At 41.4% G+C, this 21,282-nt stretch overlaps 1 protein-coding gene across 1 annotated transcript in view; it reads right to left on the bottom strand.

Annotated features, from left to right (window-relative positions):
* The window catches only part of Slc9a9 (solute carrier family 9 member A9), a 549,909-nt gene that overhangs the window by 257,811 nt on the left and 270,816 nt on the right, over nucleotides 1-21,282 (bottom strand). The window contains exon 10 of the mRNA XM_036193912.1: nucleotides 17,629-17,717. Coding sequence (XP_036049805.1) covers nucleotides 17,629-17,717 — 89 coding nt within the window. The remainder of the gene's footprint in view (nucleotides 1-17,628; nucleotides 17,718-21,282) is intronic.

Genomic DNA, 21,282 nt, shown 5'->3' with positions numbered 1-21,282 from the left:
ATCATCATCATCATCATCATCACCATCATCATCATCACCACCACCACCATCATCATCATCATCATCACCATCATCATCATCATCACCACCACCACCATCATCATCATCATCATCACCATCATCATCATCATCACCATCATCATCATCACCATCATCATCATCACCATCATCATCATCATCACCACCACCATCATCATCACCATCATCATCATCACCACCATCATCATCATCATCATCACCATCATCATCATCATCATCACCACCACCACCACCACCACCATCACCACCACCACCACCACCACCATCATCATCATCATCACCATCATCATCATCATCATCATCCCTACAGGCTTGCCTACAGGCCAGTATGATGGAAGCATATTTCCACTTGAAGTTCCTTCTTCTCAGGCAGTTCCAGCTTATGTCACCTTGACAAAAAAAACTAACCAGCCCACCAGCCCACCAGCCCACCAACTAACCATGCTTGAGAATGTCCCACATGTAGGATAATCACTTTTTTGTTTTCAAATGCAACTGCGTAGAAAAATTCTGAGACAATGTATCAGTTATCCTTCTAGTGAAGAAAAACCTGCATTTGCTGGTAGCAGTTGTTTCTAAAGGAAAACAACAACAAAAACCAGGTCGGTTTTCCTCTATAAACTGTTGTGGGCTTAATTTTCATAGGAAGCATGAAAGTCAAATAGAAGATGGAAAAGAAAAGAAATGTATTTTAATCTATTTAATCTATTGTTTGGAGATTTCTGGGCTTCCCAGTAGTCTATGGGCTTGTTTGAGTAATAAGATTTCTTCCAGCCCTGTAATTTAGAGTCTGGTAATATTCTCACCCATCCTGGGTCATTCCTCACATATGTGATCACTATAAGGATGCTAGGCCTTTGTCCCCTCACAAGATAGCTGTCCTGAATGAGGCCCCCATCTGCCATTTCCCATCCTTCCCAGTGACTTTTGTGTTTTCACATCTAGTTGGTGTTGAGGTCTCTTTCAAGGACCCTCTGACTTCTACGGAGTGAAACTTCCTTTTGATGTCCCCTGAAGGACCAGGTGACTCCAGCTCAGTTACTTACTACCCTCTATAGTCTCCAGTGACAGCTGAGTCATGTGGTCTTTACTATTAGCACTCCTGGGTGTCTGAGCTTCAAACAGAGGCTCATCCATTCATACCTCAAATACAACATGAGTACCACCCTACACCAAGCAAATGGCTGGGCATTATGAAACACTGTCAAAGAAGTAGAAAATGCCCCTGCTTTTATGGTCTCAGGATTCCAGGGCTTAGAGTCACCTGACCCTTGTTCCATGACACACACTGGTGAACCAGAAGATCTAGGCTGAGAAATCAGGCCGTCCAGGTGGGCTCCCTCCATCCACATCCTTCTGCCTTATCCAGGGGCTGAGGTGGCTGAAGACTGGCCTTAGGACACAAGATAATTCAGCATTTGAATATCTGCATCCTGGAATGAATATACCTATGGATTCAATCCAGTTCAAGATGCCTTTAAAAGGATGAATATGCTGCTGAGTTATGGAAATTGTATTGCTGAGGCTAAAATGATTGAAATAGTCAGATGAGCAAAGCATAGCAAACTGACCTTTGTTGTGTTAGAGGCCTATCTGAAAAAAAAATGACCACAGCTTTAAATATCATCTTTGAATTATGTGGAGGTGAAGGGATTTTTAAAACTAGGTCTGAGAGTGGGAGAAAGGAATTCAAATAGGCCATCTCTGTGAATGCGCCTCTGTCAGAGAAAGGTCTTTGTAGCTAGAGTGAAATGACATTTCTTTGTTAATGAAGTGAACGTGTATGAAGAGTTATTATGTATATTTTTCAAAAAATAATAATGTAGATCTCTCTGAAATGCAATAAGTGTCTGGGTTCAATCCACCTAACCCATTGTTTAAAATATAATGCAAATTCTAACATAAGCACCTATGAATAAATCGAGTCATATCTTACAGGTCGGAATAATTCACAAAGCTATGGTAAATGCTTTTCTTATTAGAGATTTCTTACAGTTACAATCAGAGAATAATAACCACCTTGCCCAGATTTACTTAAAAACAGTTCTATTTATGAGAAACCCCCCACGTGGTATATGTTGAAAATTAGTTCAGTTATCCTGTAATACATAGGGAGTCAAGACCAGCTCATGGGAATTAAACCTGATAATATTTCAGGGCTCAGGGAAACCTAGACATCAGAAGGATGCACAATAAGAAAAGACACATAGGTTCTTATAGAATTTTTGAAACAAATTCTAAAATGACTTTAAATGACATGCATCTTCCATTCAGCAGAACCACAAACCTGGCATGGCTTTTTGAAGTCTGACTATGAAATGTGAATATTTTATAGTTTCTTTCTTTCTTTCTTTCTTTCTTTCTTTCTTTCTTTCTTTCTTTCTTTCTTTCTTTCTTTCTTTCTTTCTTTCTTTCTTTCTTTCTTTCTTTCTTCTTTCTTTCTTTCTTTCTTTCTTTCTTTCTTTCTTTCTTTCTTTCTTTCTTCCTTCCTTCCTTCCTTTCTTTCTTTCTTTTATCAAAATGGTCATTTTAGAGTCTGAGCTTGCTGAGCAAACTGCTCTTTTGTACAATATTCTGCACTGGACACATTCAGGAGCACTGTGGTGCCCCTTCCCAGGTCAAGACCTGAAGATGCTCTCGGGATGCTGTGGCAGGAGCATCTTACAGGGACTGTCCTTGGCTCATGTGAATTTCAAGTATTTTGGCCTTGTTTCTGCTTACTCTCAGGAAATAGCAACAAGACAGAGCTGGGAGCCTGGAGCCTACCCAAATCCTGTGTGCCGAATGAAAGGTATCTTCACTGGCCTAAAGGGTCACTTGGTTCACATAGGACAACACTGGAAAATGAGTTTTGATACTAGACAATGAGAGGGAAAAAATGTCTTGAGAGTAATGACATTCATCTGCCTCAATATTTCCTTTGAGTCTCCATCCTTACTAGAGTCTGAGGGAGGCTAATGGCACATATAACATTTTGTTTAAAACACTTCATAAAGTCAGGCTTTGTGTGTGTGTGTGTGTGTATGTGTGTGTGTGTGTGTGTGTGTGTGTGTGTGTGTGTGTGTGTGTGTGGTTTGTAGCATAACCTGAAACTTTCAATGCAATTTAACATCAAGGATTTTCTTCTCAAATTCCTGGGCTGAGGTATTAGAAAAGGATAAGAAATGTTGTTTTGATCCCATTACTCATCAGAACATTTGTGCGAACAATAGAAAAGCAGCCACCTTTCTTTTGAAAGACAGATCCGATTTCAGCTCCTGAAGGTCAACATTCATATTATTACCTGTGACTGAGGAACCACTCAGGAAGAATTGCTCATATGCACTTACAGCGTTGACAAGGTATTCCATATAACATACATATGCACTGCAGGAGAGATCTACATTATTTTATGTACATCTTTTTTAATATATGTAAAACTGAGCCATTTATGAACACAGAGATTAGAGAAAGTCTTAAAAAGAGCTTAAAATACTAATGTTCTGTCATGGAATTGGGATAATTTTCATATCACAAAATGTGCTAGTATAAATTGTTTCTCAGCAGAAAGATCAGTCTGAAAAGTAGAAACCTTGATGCAGCTACATTCTATTACTGTCAGCCAATGATATGTGGGAAGTATGTTTTCATGCCCAGTTGGACATTATTAGTGAATTTGCATCCTTTAAAATTGTTTTTCCTTAGCATTGGAGATCACTGAGTAACTTTTCTTGGAGTTATTAAATATGATTTTGGAAGTAGAGGTTTCTTTATCTATTATCAAGTCCTTGAATATATTCCTTTGGTGATAATGGGGCTTCGGAATACTTACAACTTACTGGACAAAGGTGCAATTCATTGAGTACAACAAAATATTTTGAGAATGAAGGTTCTTGAGAATGTTAAAGATTCTCAAATAGATAACACAAACTTACAGAATACTTGCACATGAATTATAACCTCAAACACACATTTGATTTTCCTTTGAACATTTACCTCATTATATATAAAATGTTCTATTTTTATATAGTTCTGAAGAACTCATCAAGCTTTTAAGAAACAGTCATGGGAAGCTGTGTCCTAATTCACATATAGATAGAATGCTAATTGCAATCATTGTCACTTAAGAAACAGTTTATGCTCAGCTGACGAAACTGCGGATTAGATTTCAGTCTCTGAAGCTTCAAGACTACTGAATCCAAGAAATGTTTGTTGGGGTGCCACATGGTTTTAGGTGAAGTAGACACGTTTTTACTGTTTTCTAGGTTTAGTATAGTGAGCACAGTATATGGATAAAAAATGGGTCTTTGCAAATTCTTTTTTTTTTCAAGATCAATGATACATATATAATACATATGAGTTACTGGAATTTTTTTTATTAAATATTTTTTTTATTAAGAGATACTGAGCACCTTCCAAATGCACTTGTGAGAGAAGAGCTAGAACTTGAGAGGTCAGGAGACACTTGTGGTTCACCAACTGGAGATGGAGGAAAGGTGTTAGTGGTGAGGACACAATTGACTTAGAATTGGTTCCAATCTCATTTTTCCCATGTTTCTCCTTACCATGTAGTCTCATGTGACTTATCATACTGTTCATATTCCAGTTTCCTGTTTGGTAAACAAGAGCTAACAGCATGTAGGTCTATCTGTGGTTGATGTCACAAGAGTTACAGATGTTCATTTTCATCAAGCCATCCTAGGCAGTGAATGACAAATATCCAACAAATGTTAATCAATTGACTATTTTACAAAGTTAGAGTAGGTAAAATTGATTTAATTTATTTTTGTGTAGTAGGGCAGTTTAATGTGCTATGATTGCTACAATGAATCTGTGTGTGACTCTTCTGTGGAGCCTCTAAATGAGTTTTGAATAAGTGGGTAGGTCACCTCAAAAAGGAACCTGTGGATTTGGGCTTTGGCAGTGGGATTGCCTTGTCAGAGCTGAGAACTGTAGAATACTTATTTTGGTGATGTCTTGGAGTCATCCCACCTACAAAAATATATGCATTTATACAAACACTCAAATCTTGGTGTTTCTTAGTCTCCACCTACTCACACAGAATATAAAATGCCTGGCAGTTTTCTTTTTTCTTAAATATTTATAGAAACCCTGAGGGAGGAGTTCCTTACTGATTTTAGTGTCTCCTTGATCACTGCTTCTTGGGTGTTGCCCCTGCCAGGGGACTTAGACAATTCAGCTGCTGAGGCTGCACTTCAGACCCAATAAATCAGAATCTTTGAGGGGGCACTGAACATATAGGTTAAAAAAAAACCTCTCTGGGTGTTTCCATTGTGCAGCCTGGTTTGGGGACCACCGTCCAAAGCCGACCAGCATGCAGCTGCTCCTTACCTTGATTCACTGGCTCAAAACGCTCTCTGCCTGCAGACCAACAGGACCCCAGTCAGCCCTTCTATGTGGTCAGTCACTTGTTAGAATTACTGAAGTAGTGTTTAAAATGCTGTAGCTATGTCCTAGTCTAGACAAAATAAACCACAAGTCCTGGGCACAAGGTCCAGGTCCCTGGGATTTACGAACAGCATTTTTGATGTGGATTGCTTTAGCAGTCTCGAAGAGAGTTGAGCTAGCTCCTCTCAAGAGTGTTGCATTGCCTGTCGCTGTGCTCTGGTGGCACTCTCCTGCCCACAGAGCTGCAGCTAGACCCAGCTTGCCCAGATTTCACCCCAGGCTGCCGCCCACACTAATCAGGGTTTGTCACCTGCAATTCCAGGACTGTCTCTCTCCTTGGGGACACCGGCTATTTCTACTACTGGCATCTTAGGCCATATTTTCCTGCACTTTGTCTTTGGTTTGTATGACTCTTTCAAATAATTTTTTTCTCAGATAAAGCGCTCTCTCTCTCTCTCTCTCTCTCTCTCTCTCTCTCTCTCTTAATTTTTTTTAGAAGTGATCCCCTTCTGTTCCTTGGGCACTTGCTCAAATTCTTTCTTTCTTTTTTTTTCCTCCAGCACCCTGAGAAGAGGATTGGGCCCCAGAAGAGATACCTGTGTTCCTGATGAAACTCTCTTGCCTCAAGTATCAATCAGTGTTCTCAAAGTGCAGGTATGCTGGCAGGTGGGTGAGTTGGGGTGGTCAAGTTTATCCCATAAGAAGATGCTGGCCCTCAGGGTCTGTCATATTCCCTTCCATTTCTAGGGATTTGCCTCTCAAGGATCTTTCTTTACATATTAACTTATAAATATTTGAGTTCCAATTATGAATAAAATCCAGATTCCTTCCCTTGGGTGGCCTGGAACTCAGGCAATCAGCAAGCAGGTCTGAACACATTGTAACGCCCATGAACATTCTAGAGACTTTAGTTGGAGATTACTGTCTTTAGTATAGAGAAACCCTTCAAAGAGTGCCAGTCTCTATGCTGGTACATTGGAATTCTACAAACAACATTTCCATTCCAGGAAATATCCAGCAGGAATTTTAAGGGAAATAAATGTTCCCTTAAAAATCAAACTGCTTTCTTCTGGATAGGCTCAAACTTTCCATTCTTCAAATAATTAGATGAAACAAAAGTGTCCCATAGACCTCAACATGGTGCTCTAAGAGCAAGACCAAAGGCAAACAATAAATCAGCACAGAAGAAAAAAAGGGATAGTGTTTTCCCTAAGAGGGTGTTATAAATTATTAATTTATGCCAGAAATGAGTACAGGCGGTGTCATAAAAATGAATCCCTCTGATATCAGCCTGCAGACCCCCATTTGAGAACACCTGCATTAGGACCTAAAACGTTAAGACATAGTTTCTCTTCTGGCCCCAGGGAGCACCCTGTGCAAAGAACTTCCCATTAGGAATCCAGAAACCTGCTGTGTCCTATCCCAGAACACGACACACTGCCACTTCCCATTCAAAGTGCCACCAATGAACCCCTCCCTGACTGTCTGTTCCTAGTGGTCAGTAGATCTGCCCCATCCCATGTCAGAACCCCACAGAATCATAGGCAGAGTCTGCAAAGAAAGGAAGTCAAGAACGGAGCAAAATGTCATCTTTCTGGAAACTCAAAGTATCCTTATCTAGATAGACATCTCCATGGCCCTGTTTTCACAGGTCTCTGGGGGAACAGCAGTCATGTGAACACAGGCTCTTACAGTGAAGACAAGATAAAAACTTCTTTCCCACTAAAGAAAATCCCCCCCTTTTTTGGATCAGGTTCTGTTCCCTTCTACTTTGTCTTTGAATGTTTAATTTGTGCAGAACAAGGCACAGTATGAAAAGGGGAAAGAAGCATGTCATAATGCACAATTTTTAACGACTTGGAACAAAAAGAAAATGTACCAGCAACAACTCATTACCTGGTGCTCTGTCCTGAAGCAGGTCCACTATCATGGGTATTCTCTTCTCTCTCAGGACCAGATGGGATTCCAACCATCCCCTCCCCCAACCCTGGTGTTATATAGCACAGTTGCATTAGTGACCGTCCTAAAACCAAGTTCCCTTTTAAGCATTTTATTCAGGGCTCCAGATCATATTTCCACAGATGTTTTTGGATTTTTGAGTCATGTTCCTAGAAGCAATTCAGTTTCTTTCTTGAAGGAATAAGAAAGAGACTTTCTGTTCATTACATTCTCTATGTCCTTCAAGGCCATTAAGGAAATGGCAGCCTGAAATTTGGCCACATTCTTAATAAACATACACTTGGGCATATGCATTCAGCCTTGATGTTTTCTGTTCTGCTGCATCAATAAAATTTAATTAAAATGTGTAGAAAAATTACTGTCATTTCCATTTATCATCCTCAAATGCTATTATGATACTAAAGCCCTTCATACCTATACCTATAAGTAGGATTATAAAAGTATAATGGGCCATTAAAGGGGGTTATGCCACTACCATCCTTAGAAATTTTAAGGTAATAATGGGTAACCATCTGTCTTGAATGTCATCAAAGTAGGGACTGGGACAGTTGATGGATTAGACTCTATTCAGATACATTTTTTCTCATTTTGCATGGTATCAGACATAATCACATGAGAGTATGGGTCATAAATATTAATAGGTTGCTATTTAACATTGATGTTATTTTTTGTTGTCTAAAGGTGAAAGGAGAGATGGATGGATGGAGAGGTGTGTGTGTGTGTGTGTGTGTGTGTGTGTGTGTAATTTAGAAGTTTATCTTCATAGCCCTACCTAGCTCTCATCTTTTGGGTTTTAATCTGGAAATTCCCAACTACAGTGGTGTGTTGTGTATTATCAACAACACAGATGTGAGGTTAACACAGCAGTAAAGACCATGTGAGCAGTTTCAATCTGACTACAGTTGTGCCAGAGGGGAAACATATTTACATGAAAAAATTTCAAAGGGAAGCATGGCTCTTGGTTTGTGTCCTATTTATCTTTATTCTCCTTGTCTCCTGTGATCCAGTGCTCAGGACACAGAGGGAATTCACTGGGATTCTAAATGGTCATCCGTGGCCCCTGTTATTCTGTGGACTGGTGGAGTCAAAACTTCTAGACTAGGGGTTTACAGACATTCTGGGCACTGAAAGTACGGTACAGTGTGTTCTTGCCTTAATGTGGGAACCTCACTGTCATTAGCATTTGAAAGGGAACACTTATTAGTCAAACTACTAAATGTCCTTTATACAACATAATGAGTTTCATTGAAAAGAATCACCAGCTCAGCTACAGAGAGGTTTAAAGACTTTGCCATCGTTTATAATCCAGCCCTTCTAGGGTAATATTTTAAAGGTACTTTGAATGAAGAGAAGAAAAGTGGTAAAAATCTTGACAAAAGAAATGTAATTAGAGTAAAAAATAAAGGCGAGTCTGTGCTTTCTGTAGATATCTTTGATCTTTTCAGAAGTCAGGGCAACACGGGCATGGTTTCTCCCCTCTCACTCTCTCCCTCCACCCTCTCAGAACAGGTAACTGGCATGAAACGTGACTGCTTTTGTTAATTTGTTCAAGGGGTGAAAATGCACAAAACCATAATCCAAAAGCACTGTAATGCAAATCAATAAGGCAGAGACACACTGCAGGAAACGCAGCAAGTAATAGAAATACACTTGATCTTTCTTTCAGGGTCTCGGGATTACCATAGACATTAGCCTTATGCATCCAGCTCATTAAATTTAAATTAATGCATGATATCAGAATTGAAGAAACCATTAATTAGCACATATTGTTTCTCCTTTCTAATTTTTATCTTGGAATGTTCATGGTCATAATCCAGTCACTCATTAATTTACTTATTAATTCAGTAAGATTTTATTGAGCTCCTAAGTCCAAGGTGAAAGCCAAATGATAGATTTCCATAAACATCTCTTATAGACTAACTATCCTAAGAGATGAGAGTCTAGAGTCTTGAAAGGCTGAAGGGAATTTAAATAGTATTTGTATGAATGGCTTATTAGAAGAAAATGCAGTGTTAAGATCAATAATCACTTTCCTCACAACTAACCCTTAAAACCATCTGATTATCATCATCCACAGGTCTGAAGGTCTTAAGCAATCACCAACATAATTGGGTAGAGTTGTCCAAAATGGCCCAGTGGTGGCTACAAGGTCCCTCTGTACTCACCTCCCTGTTTTATCTCTCTCCCACATGCTTCTTCTCTGTTCTCTGGTCTACACCGGCAGCCAGATGCACTCTTTCCACTTCACTGAAGCCTTGTGGGTCTTAAACACAGTGTTGACTCTAGGGACTTACGCTGCTTTTTCTTTCTGTGTTATACTTTTAATTACTTAATTCTCTCTGTGTTGATGCTCTATTTATCTACATGGTGATCTCCTGATTACCATAAGAACCAAACTCCAAGTCCCCAAGTCCCAGGTGAGCTTCTCAGGGTCACCTCACTTTTAGTAAGTAAGCAATTTAATCCTCTGATTCTTAGGGTATGTTGGGCCTCCTTCCATGTTAACACTTGCCCCATGGGAGGATGCAACCCTTTCCATCTACAGATTTATGCTACATTAGGAACTCCTAAGGGGAATCACTGTCTTATTTGCTTTTGTTTCCCAGCCTTCCATCATGTCTGCCATACAACCACTGACATGCTTAGTACATGCTCAGAACATGCTTAAAATGAAAAAAAAAAAAAAACAACAACCTGGAAAGTCTTTTGCTCATGTCCTGAGACACTGTGTGCTGGCAGTGTGACATTTATACTCTCTGCCATGGATGCCGGCAGTCTTAGAAAAAAAACCATTGCAACCATTCACTTTGGTTCAGGCTGAGAATTTTTCCACAAAGAACCATCCAATTCTCAGTGTGAAATTTTTCTTCCCAGTAGGACTAATAATGTTATTTTTGACTGCCCCAATCATGAATTTAATTTGGCAATTTCAGGCCCTCATCACATCTCCATGAATTATCATTTTTAAGCAAGTTATCCTTCCCCAACTGTAGTTTAAGAGAAAGAACCAAGTGTGTACCTTATGCTGAGTGTTTGACAGAATGTTAGGTTTGGAACATGCTTGACAACACATTTACTTCAACCATTCATTTTAAAGTAAGAGAGCTAACTGAAAGTCACATATGTTAAGCATCCGGGGTCCTGCCATTAGCAGCAGAGTTGGGGCAAGATCCCACTTTGAGGACTCTCAGTCAAATGTTCTTTCACCTTATCTCCTTGCTCCTCTCATATTCCATATTCTTTATTTGAATTTTCTTGCAAAGTCATGCACAGCACATTCAATTTGGCTCCCATTGTCTCTTTTTATTGGAAATTTAAATTTGGATTTGCATTGCTGCTTTCCCATTCAATGGCAATAAACACTAAAAATATAGTAGGGGGGTGATGGAAATAAAATAAGCATCTGGAAAGAATGCTATAATGAAGGTGCTATTGTTTGCTCATAAATGCTTGACAAGGACTCTGACTTTTCAAAAGCAAATGCATGGCATGTCCAACTCTCTTGCATTTCAGTTAAGAAGGTAAAATGAACCTAAACTGGTAGATTTTTCAAGTATGACAGAATAAATTTAAGTAATAAAAATTACTATCTGAACCAGCTGAAAGTATGATAAAGGTAGCCAAGTATGATGGTTTGAATAAGAATGGCTCCCTATATGCTCATATGTTTGACTGCATGGTCACCAGGGAGTGGAACTGAGTGAAAGGTTTACAAGGATTAGTAGGTGTGGCCTTGTTGGAGGAAGTGTGTCACTGGTGGTGGGCTTTAAGTTTTCAAAAGCCCATGGTAGGCCTAGCCTCTCTCTCTTTGCTTATGGATCAGGATGTAGCTCTCACCTACTGTTCCAGTACCTGCCTGTTTGCAACTGTACTTCCCACCCTGATGGTAACAGAGCCTCTGTCCCTGCAAGCAAGCCCCTAATGAAATGCTTTCTCTTACAAGAGTTGCCTTGGTCATGGTGTCTCTCCACAGCAATAGGACAGTGACTGGGACACCAAGCATTTGTCCCCTCATCCATGCCAATCATGAAAGCCACACTGAATAAGTGAAGTTAACTGGTACCCTCTTGCCTATTAATAACAAGCATTTATTAAGAGGCCCAATCATTTGGTCCATAGTATCGGAGAGTCTGAAGCTGAAGTCTGCCTCGAGAAGACTTGGCAAACCTGACTGGTCACCTAGTCTTCACATCACTCCACAGCACACACAAGGATGGCTAATTCTCCCCTTTGTCCAATATAGCCAGCTACTTAATTCGTTTTGCTGGTCCCTTTGCAGTGGAATCCCTTTGAAGGGTTTGTCTATACACTACGAGGCTCGAATTCCTTTCCTCCTCTTATGTCCTGGACTTGTTTTCATTGAGTTTTACCATGCCACTCTGCCAGTCTGTGGTATCAGTGTCAACAACCTTCACATTTCCCATTTCCTTCATATTTCATCACCATTGGTGTAATTCACCACACTCCTTAATGAGCTGGGATCTCCCTTGATTTCTAAGAGGGGATACTGTCACCGATTTTCTTTTTTTAACTGACTATGACAACATATTTGAGACAATTAACTTAAAAAGTGAGAAAAATTATTTTAGTTCATAGCTTTGAAGGTATAGTTCAGGATTGGTTGGCTCTGTTTAAGCCTGTGGTGGAGCAACACATCACAGAAGTGTGTAGTGGGGTAAAACACCCTTCCCTGGCTCAGCCCATGGTCAGTAAACAGAGTAGAAAGAGGAGACCAGGGTTTCACAGTTCTCTTTAAAGGTATATCCTCAGTCATCTATGACTTCCCACTAGGCCCCATCTCTCAATATCAGCTACATGCTGATGACTTCCAACATTGCACATCTGGCCTAGACATTTTCCCTGGACTGTAAGTACTCTATGTCCAGCTGGTGACTCCACAGTTTCATTTTCCTGCCTAATGCATACCCCAATTGAGCAAGTCAACACAGGCTTCTGATTGTCCTCCAGTCAGGTAGCCTCACACCCTTCCTTGGCTCATGAGGATACCTCTGCTATTAAGTCACAGCAAATACATTCCTGTAGGAAGGTGTTCAATGGCTTCTCGACATCATTCAGATGTTCTGTGACCTGGCTCTTGCTGCTAGGCTGCCGTCTCTTACACTGTCCTTGGTTCACTCTAAACCAGCCATATCTGTCCTTTTGCCCTTGTTATGAGCTTCTCTCAATTTCTCAACAGTTATACTCCAAATATTAATATGGTTCCCATTTTTATCTCTGTGAAATATTTGTCTTGCTTAGGCCTTCTCTGGCTACCCTATTGGAAACTGCAAACCTCAATCCTATCTCCATTTCTTGTCCTGTTGCCAGCTTCATGACTATTGTAAATACATGATCTAGTGTCATTTATTATGACTACTATGCAGCTCTTCTTCTAAAGGACCCTTTTAGTCTATTGTATTACTTGTACCTTGAGTGGTGCCTGGTTAAGGAGGCTCTTTAAAATGTTAGTTAATAAGCCAGGTGGTGGCGCACGCCTTTAATCCCAGCACTCGGGAGGCAGAGCCAGGCAGATCTCTGTGAGTTTGAGGCCAGTCTGGGCTACAGAGTGAGTTCCAGGAAAGGTACAAAGCTACACAGAGAAACCCTGTCTCGAAAAGCCAAACAAAAGAAAAAAAAGTTAGTTAATGGATAGAGGTAATTAGTGATAGTCAAAGGAGCTAAAAGGTATATACAAAGTAAATGAGTACATTGTCTGTATTAACTATGGTGATTTCTTTAGCTGCATATTTATCTGCTGGAAATGATTTAAGTGGGAACCATGAGAAAGGAACTAGAAATTCCAGTAAAAAGGAATGGTTTGTTAATACATGGTTTTGCAAGTTGGCCTCAAGCAAGGTAAAGGTAGTTAAAGGAAAAACTGGAAGCCTGGCCAGTCAACCAGCTTGTAGGACGGCCTTGGGGAGGAATGTGGACAGAGGAAGGGCAGAGGCTGGTTGGGCTTTTGTGAGTGGCCCAATGCAAGTCTTCCTAGTGGCTGGGAGCTGGGGTCCTCTAGGCTGCTGTGTGTGAATGTTCACTTTGAATGTCCCTAGCAGCATTAGTGTGTAGAACCAGAGAGAGCCAGGGCTTGTGGAACTTGCCTGACTTTAGAACACAGTTTCACGTGCAGAAGCAGTGAACCATGCCCAGTCAGGGGAAAGAATTCCTGTCACGTTTATGTGCTCTTTAATAAGGGGCATCAGCTGACTCTGTGATTCCTGGCCTTGGCTGTAGCACAGGGTCAACACGTTCCTTTGTGCCTAATACACGGAAAGGCTCAGTGGTTTGTTTTTCCCCCACAGGCTCAAGAAGAAGAAAATGATTTCACCTAACATTTAGAGGACAATCATTTACACAACATCTTTTAAAGTGAAAATGTAATTCTTGAAAAGGTATTTTAATTCTTAAAGCTATGGAGAACTATACAGAACTTGTTTCTGGCTATAGCTCTTTGATTAGCTACGAGAGACAAAGTGGACGGATACAATTCCTTCACAATTGTTTCACCTTTAGGTTTTAAACACAAAGTTGATTTATATAGATTTCCCTCAAGGCGTTCCTTGTGAGCTTCCTAACATCCCATTATATGGTCCTGGAGAGCGAGGCAAAGAGGTCAGGCAGCTGCTCCTCCTGTTGGCAGTATAGACACAGTGTGAAGAGATACTGTGTCCTTCAGCCATGTGATGTCACATAATATTTTCAAAGCGTCCCCATGTTTAGTGGGGATGTTGTGGCCACATCTGTAACCCATACTTTGGAGGTTCTGTACAGCACATAGTGAGTCTCCAACTCACATGCGGAGTTGGAACTTTTCTTGCTACTCTGTGCCGATATGGCTGAGTATGTCTGCTCTCATGTTTTGCAGAGCGGTGACCACAGACTCTGCATATGGGGGTGTGGGTTATGTATTGACCCCATACATACACATAGGTGTGTATGCATATATAAATATGCATGTATGCAAATGTTATTAGAGGAAAGAATTGGAAGTGGTGGAGAGTGGTAGAAGAAAAGAAGGAGAGCCGCAAGAAGGGAGTGAAAGAGAATCAGCATTTATTAAACTCCTACCTCACCTAGGCAGAAGGCAGTGAGGGAACAAGGGCGGGGGTGTACTGTTATCTGGATGTTAAAGAATAAGTTTGTAGAAACCTCTTTCTGTAAGGAAAGAGAGTGTTATGAGATGGATTGGGAGCCTGTCAGGGAGTGCGTGTCATGACATTCAGAGGCTGTAGGGCACTGATTTTGGCTTTGTCTCCCCTAGGTACTGGACTGCTGTCTCACCATGAGACGAGTTATCTTTGAAGTGTTGCTGAGCAGTCTAGATAGCATGACTTAAAAGTGCAAGTCCCTAAACAGGATTCAGCTTCCCAGAATACAAATGTGGAGAGAACCAAACAAGGCTAGGAAAAACCAGCCCAAGACACTTCCCTTAAAGCCCAGGAGAGTGCAACCCCTCTTTATAATTTAAAAGGTCCTGGAATTGGAGGTTTCTGGGTATTAGTATCAGGATTTTGGCATATTTATTTCTGTTTTACTGGAGGGCTGTCAAAATTCAACAATTACATTTTATGATGTCACTAAAGCATGCACCTGAAGAGAAGTGCTGGACTTGGGGAAGGGTGGCCTTGCAGAGTCCCTGTTCAAGAGGACACAATCAGGACAAGCTGAGATTGAGACATGACAGAGAGGGAAGAATGCAAGCCAGAGCTACTGCAGAGAGCTCCATGTAAGCCTCTAGGAACTCCTGGCCAATTCCAGATCTAGCCAGGATGCTGTCTTACTTTCCTTACACCCTCTGCCCCAGTATCACATGAGAAGTCTTTGGCTCCCCTGTCTTCACTGGCGTTTTGGATAGATCTCATCACTGAGTCCAATTCTTCATCACATCGCATAGCCACAGTCCCTGCCAAATAGTACTGCAAAGCTTACTCATCATCGCACACTGGACACTTACTTGGATTCTTGTTTTGTACTGAGCCATACAGGATGATTAGGAGAGGTGATCCAAGCCGATGACTGGAAACGGCCTTGCTTCAGTACTCACAGAATGATAGGCACACAGCACTAGCAAAGATGCCCTGGTGAAGCTTACCCTGGAACACATACCCCAGCACATCCACAGATACCCAGACAAGTGTCTGATGGCTCAATCCTGGCAAGTAAACCACCAAGTCCATCAATCAAAAAGATGGACACTTACAGACACGGGAACCAACTGCTTATGGCTCAATGTTATTTGGATAACTAATTTTTGTTGCTGCAGTTAAACAGCAAAAGCTAACTTGTCTATGCACTCTTTCTTCATATCCACCAGAGTGAGGGTCCTAGAATAAATCTCCAATTATCCTAACATCAGTCTGTTCTGAATACTTCAATAATAGCTTTTTGAAATGAGTTATGTATCCTTCCCCCAGATTTATGTATTTGAGTTCTAATCCTTAGAGCCCCAGAAACTGACCTTATTAGGGAAGGATCACTGTAGATGTAATCAGTTCAGAGGAGGTTATGTTGGAGTAGGGTAGGCCAAAACCTAATATGATTGATATTCTTGGCAAAAGAAGAAATTTGGAGATAGGCTGGGAGAACCATGTGGACCTCAAGGCACAGATCAGGATGATCTGTATGTAAATCAAGGAATGACAGCAAAGATTGCCAGAAAAATCCCTGAAAATGAAGAGAAGGCACTATGTATTTTCCCCCAGAAGGAGCTAATAATGCCAGCACTGTTGTCCCCATTTTCTCTCCCCCTACCCCCCCACCAGCTAAGGGCCGAACCCAGGGCCTTGCACTTACTAGGCAAGTGCTCTACCACTGAACCACTGAGCTAAATCCCCAACCCTGAGACAATGATCTCTTCTAGTTACTCTAACCCATGGGTCTCAACCCCACCAGGAGTCACATATCAGATAGTGTGCCTATCAGATATCTACATTATGATTCATAACAGTATCAAAATTACCATGACGAAGCAGCACCAAAATAATTTTATGGTTGGGGGTCACCACAACCTGAGGGATGGTATTAAAGGGTCTCAGTATTAGGACGGTTGAGAAGCACTGCATCCTATTGCTTTTAGGAGGAAGTTCAGCTTCCTTCAGAAAGCGTGTACCATCAATCTTTCTTAGCCTGGTGCTGCCTATGTGGTCTCCTTCCTCACTATGTCTCTTTGACTCAGCTTCTCTCTTGTGGTAAGTCCACTGAACTGTCCATAGCGCATCAGTGAACTTCCTAAGAGACTTTGTGCCAATCCCTTGGTCTTGAGTATCCTTTCCTTTTTAAAAATCATTTATTTATTTGTATTTTAGGTACAATGGTGTTTTGCCCACATGCATGTCTATGTAAAAGTGTGGGATCCCCTGGAACAGGAGTTGCAGACAGTTGTGAGCTGCCATGTGGGTGCTGGGCATTGAACCCAGGTCCTCTGAGCAGCCAGTGCTCTTAACTGCTGGGCCATCTCTCCATCTTCTCAAATACTCTCTATCTTCTGCTACATCTGACTTGGTACCTCCTTTCTGTTGTTTATCTTGCTCCAGATTGGACATTGTCTCTGGCAACTTCCTCCTGACTTTCCCAACCACAACCTTGGAAGAATGCCCTACTGGATGCTCCCCAAACACTCTCCAGATATTACAACAGTAGCCTCCACAAGGGTTTCTCCATTGAAGGAAAAGCAATATTTAGTTTCTGCATATCTAGTACTCAGGATGTGCTTGGCACAGAAAGGTTAAGTGGGTCTTAGTAGAAGGAGCCTATGTATGTTCCTTTGCAGATACCCAAACTGACATATCCTCAGAATAAGGGAGACACATTTTGCTCATGTGGAAATGGGCAGTTGAATTTTCTTGGAAATGAAAACACTCAACTGAAGACCAAGTATTTTTCCACATCCTTCTTCATTTTCTTCTCTGTGTAACCAACCACATCCACATGGTTTCCAATGCCTTTAGATGTAAGTGACTGTGAATTATTACCGACTATAGGCCTTTCATCTTCCAGACTGACAGTTTATGCTCCACATCTCTCAGGAGGGAGAGACTATTAGAACTATATTTTTGCTTACCAAGAGAATTGTTAATGGTTATCCTGGAGGGGAAAAAAATCTATAAATATCCAACCTGTAATGAAGTCTTAAGCTTACTTTCGTCCTTAACTAATGCAATTCTTCCCACGTGCGCTGTCAGAGGGGCTCCACAACCACCACTCCAGGAAAGAGACAAAGGCAGCCACGAGGTTTTCTTTTACCTGTTTGGTCCTCAGTTTGGAATCGGATGACAGATTGTTGTAGGTATAATGTGCCTGTGTGACTCCACAGAAGAGAACAGCAACTATGCCTGAAATTCAAAAGAAGACCAGTCAAAACCAACTTTCTTTCCCAAGTCAAAGGGCTGGAGAATGGACTTGCTGTCAAGAGAGGTAAAGCTCTCAATGATGACCATGGTAATGAATCCTGGGGTAAGTCTTGCTACTTGCTTGAAGCAGGTCTTGGAGTTGAAACATAAAGAAAAGCATTAAGCAGTAGATTTTTACTAAAAATGGAAGTAGTTTCTTCCTGGAGAGAAATGATCCCCTAGTCACGAGTTAGAAAAACTAATCTTAGAAACACATGAAGAAAAGTAGGGAGTCAACTTAGGGCTTCCCAGAGCCAGTGCTAACAACTGTGCTGCATTTTTGTGCTAAACACTGGCACATCTGCTTTCCCCTGGGAACCCTGGGGAGCCTGGAAAGGTTCCTGTCATGCCATAATTTAATCCTGAAAGCCATGAGTCACAGACCTAAGACATGGCAAGGGTTTTGTTGCTCTTTCCAGTGCCTTTACTTGCCAAGAAGGAGACAAGAGACCTTGTGTGCCCCTTTGCCTCTCTGGAAAATCTGGGTTTGCACTCTTTTTACAGCTGGGCATCAATGGGTTCCTCTGCCTAAGCCATGCTCTTCATGAAGATAGTGGGGCTGCGATCTGTTCTAGCATGCTTCCCACCAGCCCATTCCTGGCCAGCTGCAGGGAACATTTCTTAAGCCACATTACTCACAGCTTTAAAGGCTACATGAAGTCACATATGCCAGATGCTCCTCGAGGACAGAGAATAGCAACAACAGGACAAATGTGTTACTTGTTCCTTGGCTCTGCCTCTCTGCTAGTGTCCCTGGCTGGGGTGGGTTTTGGTGAGAGCTGCACTCTACTTTGGATTAAAGATTAGATTAATTATGTGAAATTGGGCATAGAGGGGGGCTTGGGGAAAAGCATAGGAGATAAGTATTCCTCATCGAAGAACAAGAGGATAGAACTGAATTTCAAGCAGCAGAGGCTCTCCATCTAAAAACACTCATAAATTAAATGCTGATGATTCTTAAGAGTATAGAGCTATGTGAACGGAATACTGGCATTTCAAATGAGGCTGAAATAAAGAATTTTAAATGGCTGAGCTTCTTCATACGTAGACTGAATGCATTTATTTACATGCTGGTTATTTTTCAAGTTGGTATCAGATAAAATATTATTTAAACATGTTGATATAATACTAGTACATAGTCCTCTCCATTGCCTATTCCTTGTAACAACATGTTACAAATTTTTAGATAAAGAATAAAAACAAGCAGGAGAGTTTGTTAAGAAATATGTATCTAGAAAATGTTCCTGGAGATTTTGGAAAAATTTTCAGTTTCTTAGCATGTCTTGGGAAATTCTAAGAAAAAAAAAATACTTTTACTCTTCACAGAACTTCTTTCAAAAATCAATCAGTACCAGGGATGCTTAAGAGAGGTACGGATGCTGAGGTAGTAGCCGGACCGCTACTCATATATTGTTTCGATAGCAAATGTTTCTCTGTGTTTACTCGAAAATATGATGACGTATCTATCTTAACTTCTCTAAATCAGGGTTCACTGATCTCCCTGCCCCCTTGTTACTGGCAAACTAATGTAACAATATGTTGATATTCTGGAGAGGATGTGAATACACGAGAAGGTGTGGAGGACAGTGAATTAGTTCACTCTGAGAAGAAGAACGGCTAAGAGACCCTTTGCAGGGCAGGGGCTCAGTGTGGTAGACAGCTACAGGGAGCCTCTTCCCTCTCTTCCTGGGTACTGCATTACTGTTTCCTTGCACACAGGCTTAGGCCCTTGGTGACTTGCTAACCCTGCCTGCTGCCTTCCTCTGCTTAGCATGAGCATCTTTATTTTCCCTGCCGTTCCTGCCTCTGGGTTGACCCTTAGCTTCTCCTCTCCCTGTACAACACTAACTGCATTGATTGGTCTAGCCCAATCACTTGTCAACTCCTCTGGCCCCAACAAGTCATCATCATTTTCATCTTGGATGACAGCATGGCTTCCTAGATGAAGCCCTTGGCTTCCCAGCTGGTCTCTTACATTCTGTTCACACAGAAACCGTGATTCTTTAAAAACGTTTCACGTCACATGAGTCTTCTGCCCAGACTTGATCATGTATTCCCAGGGTCTAGCCCTGTCCTTTCCTTCTGTACAATGGTCTAACCTTATTTTTAACCCACTCCCTCCTGACTCACAGTCCCTACCACACATGTCCTGCCACAAGGCCCTCGAGCACCCAAGTCCTGGAATTGTAAAAGCTCTTCTCAAGAAATCCTGGTGGTTCCCTCCTTCCTGTGGGTATCTCTTCAGATGTCACATAAACAGACAAACCTCCCCCACCCGCTTTGTGAAACTGACCTTTTCATCACTCTACCCCTCTCTCGCTCCCCCACTCCATGGTATCCACTGCTGCCTCTCAGTTCCTGCCCTCGTTGGCTTTCCTGCCATCTTCACTGAAGCAGAGCTTAAGAGAGACTCTGGCCACTAATTCTTAGAGAAGCACTGGGCACTTGTGAGTGTTGTTAATGAATAACTGAATATTTCTATCCCTGTCACTGTGAAAGCAACAGCAGAAACGTACCACTCCCCCAACTTTGTTTGCTTTTTCTGTCTACCTTAGGCCATCTACAACTGCTCTGAAGTGACCCCCATCTATCTGAAAACTGTCATTTCTGATGATCCAGGGAAGTAGGTATCTGATGGTAGGGAGTACATTCCTGCGCTGGCTTGCCTCGTCCTTTGAGCAGGTTTTTCCTCATCACTGCATTGGGTTTCACTTCCTTGCCTCCTGTGGAACACTAACTTGCAATGCCCCTGCTTAATACTTTCAGAACCATGTGTGTGGCTACAGCGCATGTATGAGAAACACATGTGACCAGAAGCTTGCCGCTGTAATTAAAGTAAGCAACAAGGTTGATTTGACCCTTAGTATTAGCATACATGATCATAATTCTATAGCCCGGTAATTAATTAAATCACACAAATTACTATGATTAGGATGACTTTTACAAGCCAAACACATTTGAAATTGCCTCATCTAAACACATCAACTAAGCCACCCCTTCTTATCTATAGTTTCACATTTGGTTTCACTTCTCTGCACTCAATTCTGGTCTGAAAATACTAGATAGAAAATTCCAGGAATGTTTCAGTTTAACATAGCTTTTTTTTCAGCTCATTGTCTTAATTGTTCTTTTGATTTGTATTTGTTGTCACTGATCTCTTACTTTGTCCAGTATCCAGGCATAGGTGGGGTCTTGGACCATGTCCCCCATGAGCAAAGGGGAACCTGTAGTATCTATAACATTTTCCATTGTAGATCAGCTTCTGAGTTGACATGTTCTGTTTCTAATGCACATTTTAATGGTAACGACGCTTCTCCACACCCACTGTAACCTAGCTAGTCCTTGTTTTCTGTCCTGTAGGTCCCTGCACAGCAGCCTTAAATGCTCTGTGTTTTAGACAGCCACATGTGGGAGACAAGAGGCCAAGGGTTGTTTGTGCTAGTCACCAATCAGTGGTTTAGCACTAAGCCCACCTTCCTTCTTTACTCTGATCCCAGCTCCAGGAATC

Source organism: Onychomys torridus, chromosome 7 (genome assembly GCF_903995425.1).
Source record: "Onychomys torridus chromosome 7, mOncTor1.1, whole genome shotgun sequence".
Lineage (NCBI taxonomy): Eukaryota > Metazoa > Chordata > Mammalia > Rodentia > Cricetidae > Onychomys > Onychomys torridus.
Note: the sequence above shows the minus strand (reverse complement) of the source record. Positions and strands in the feature narration are given on the sequence as shown.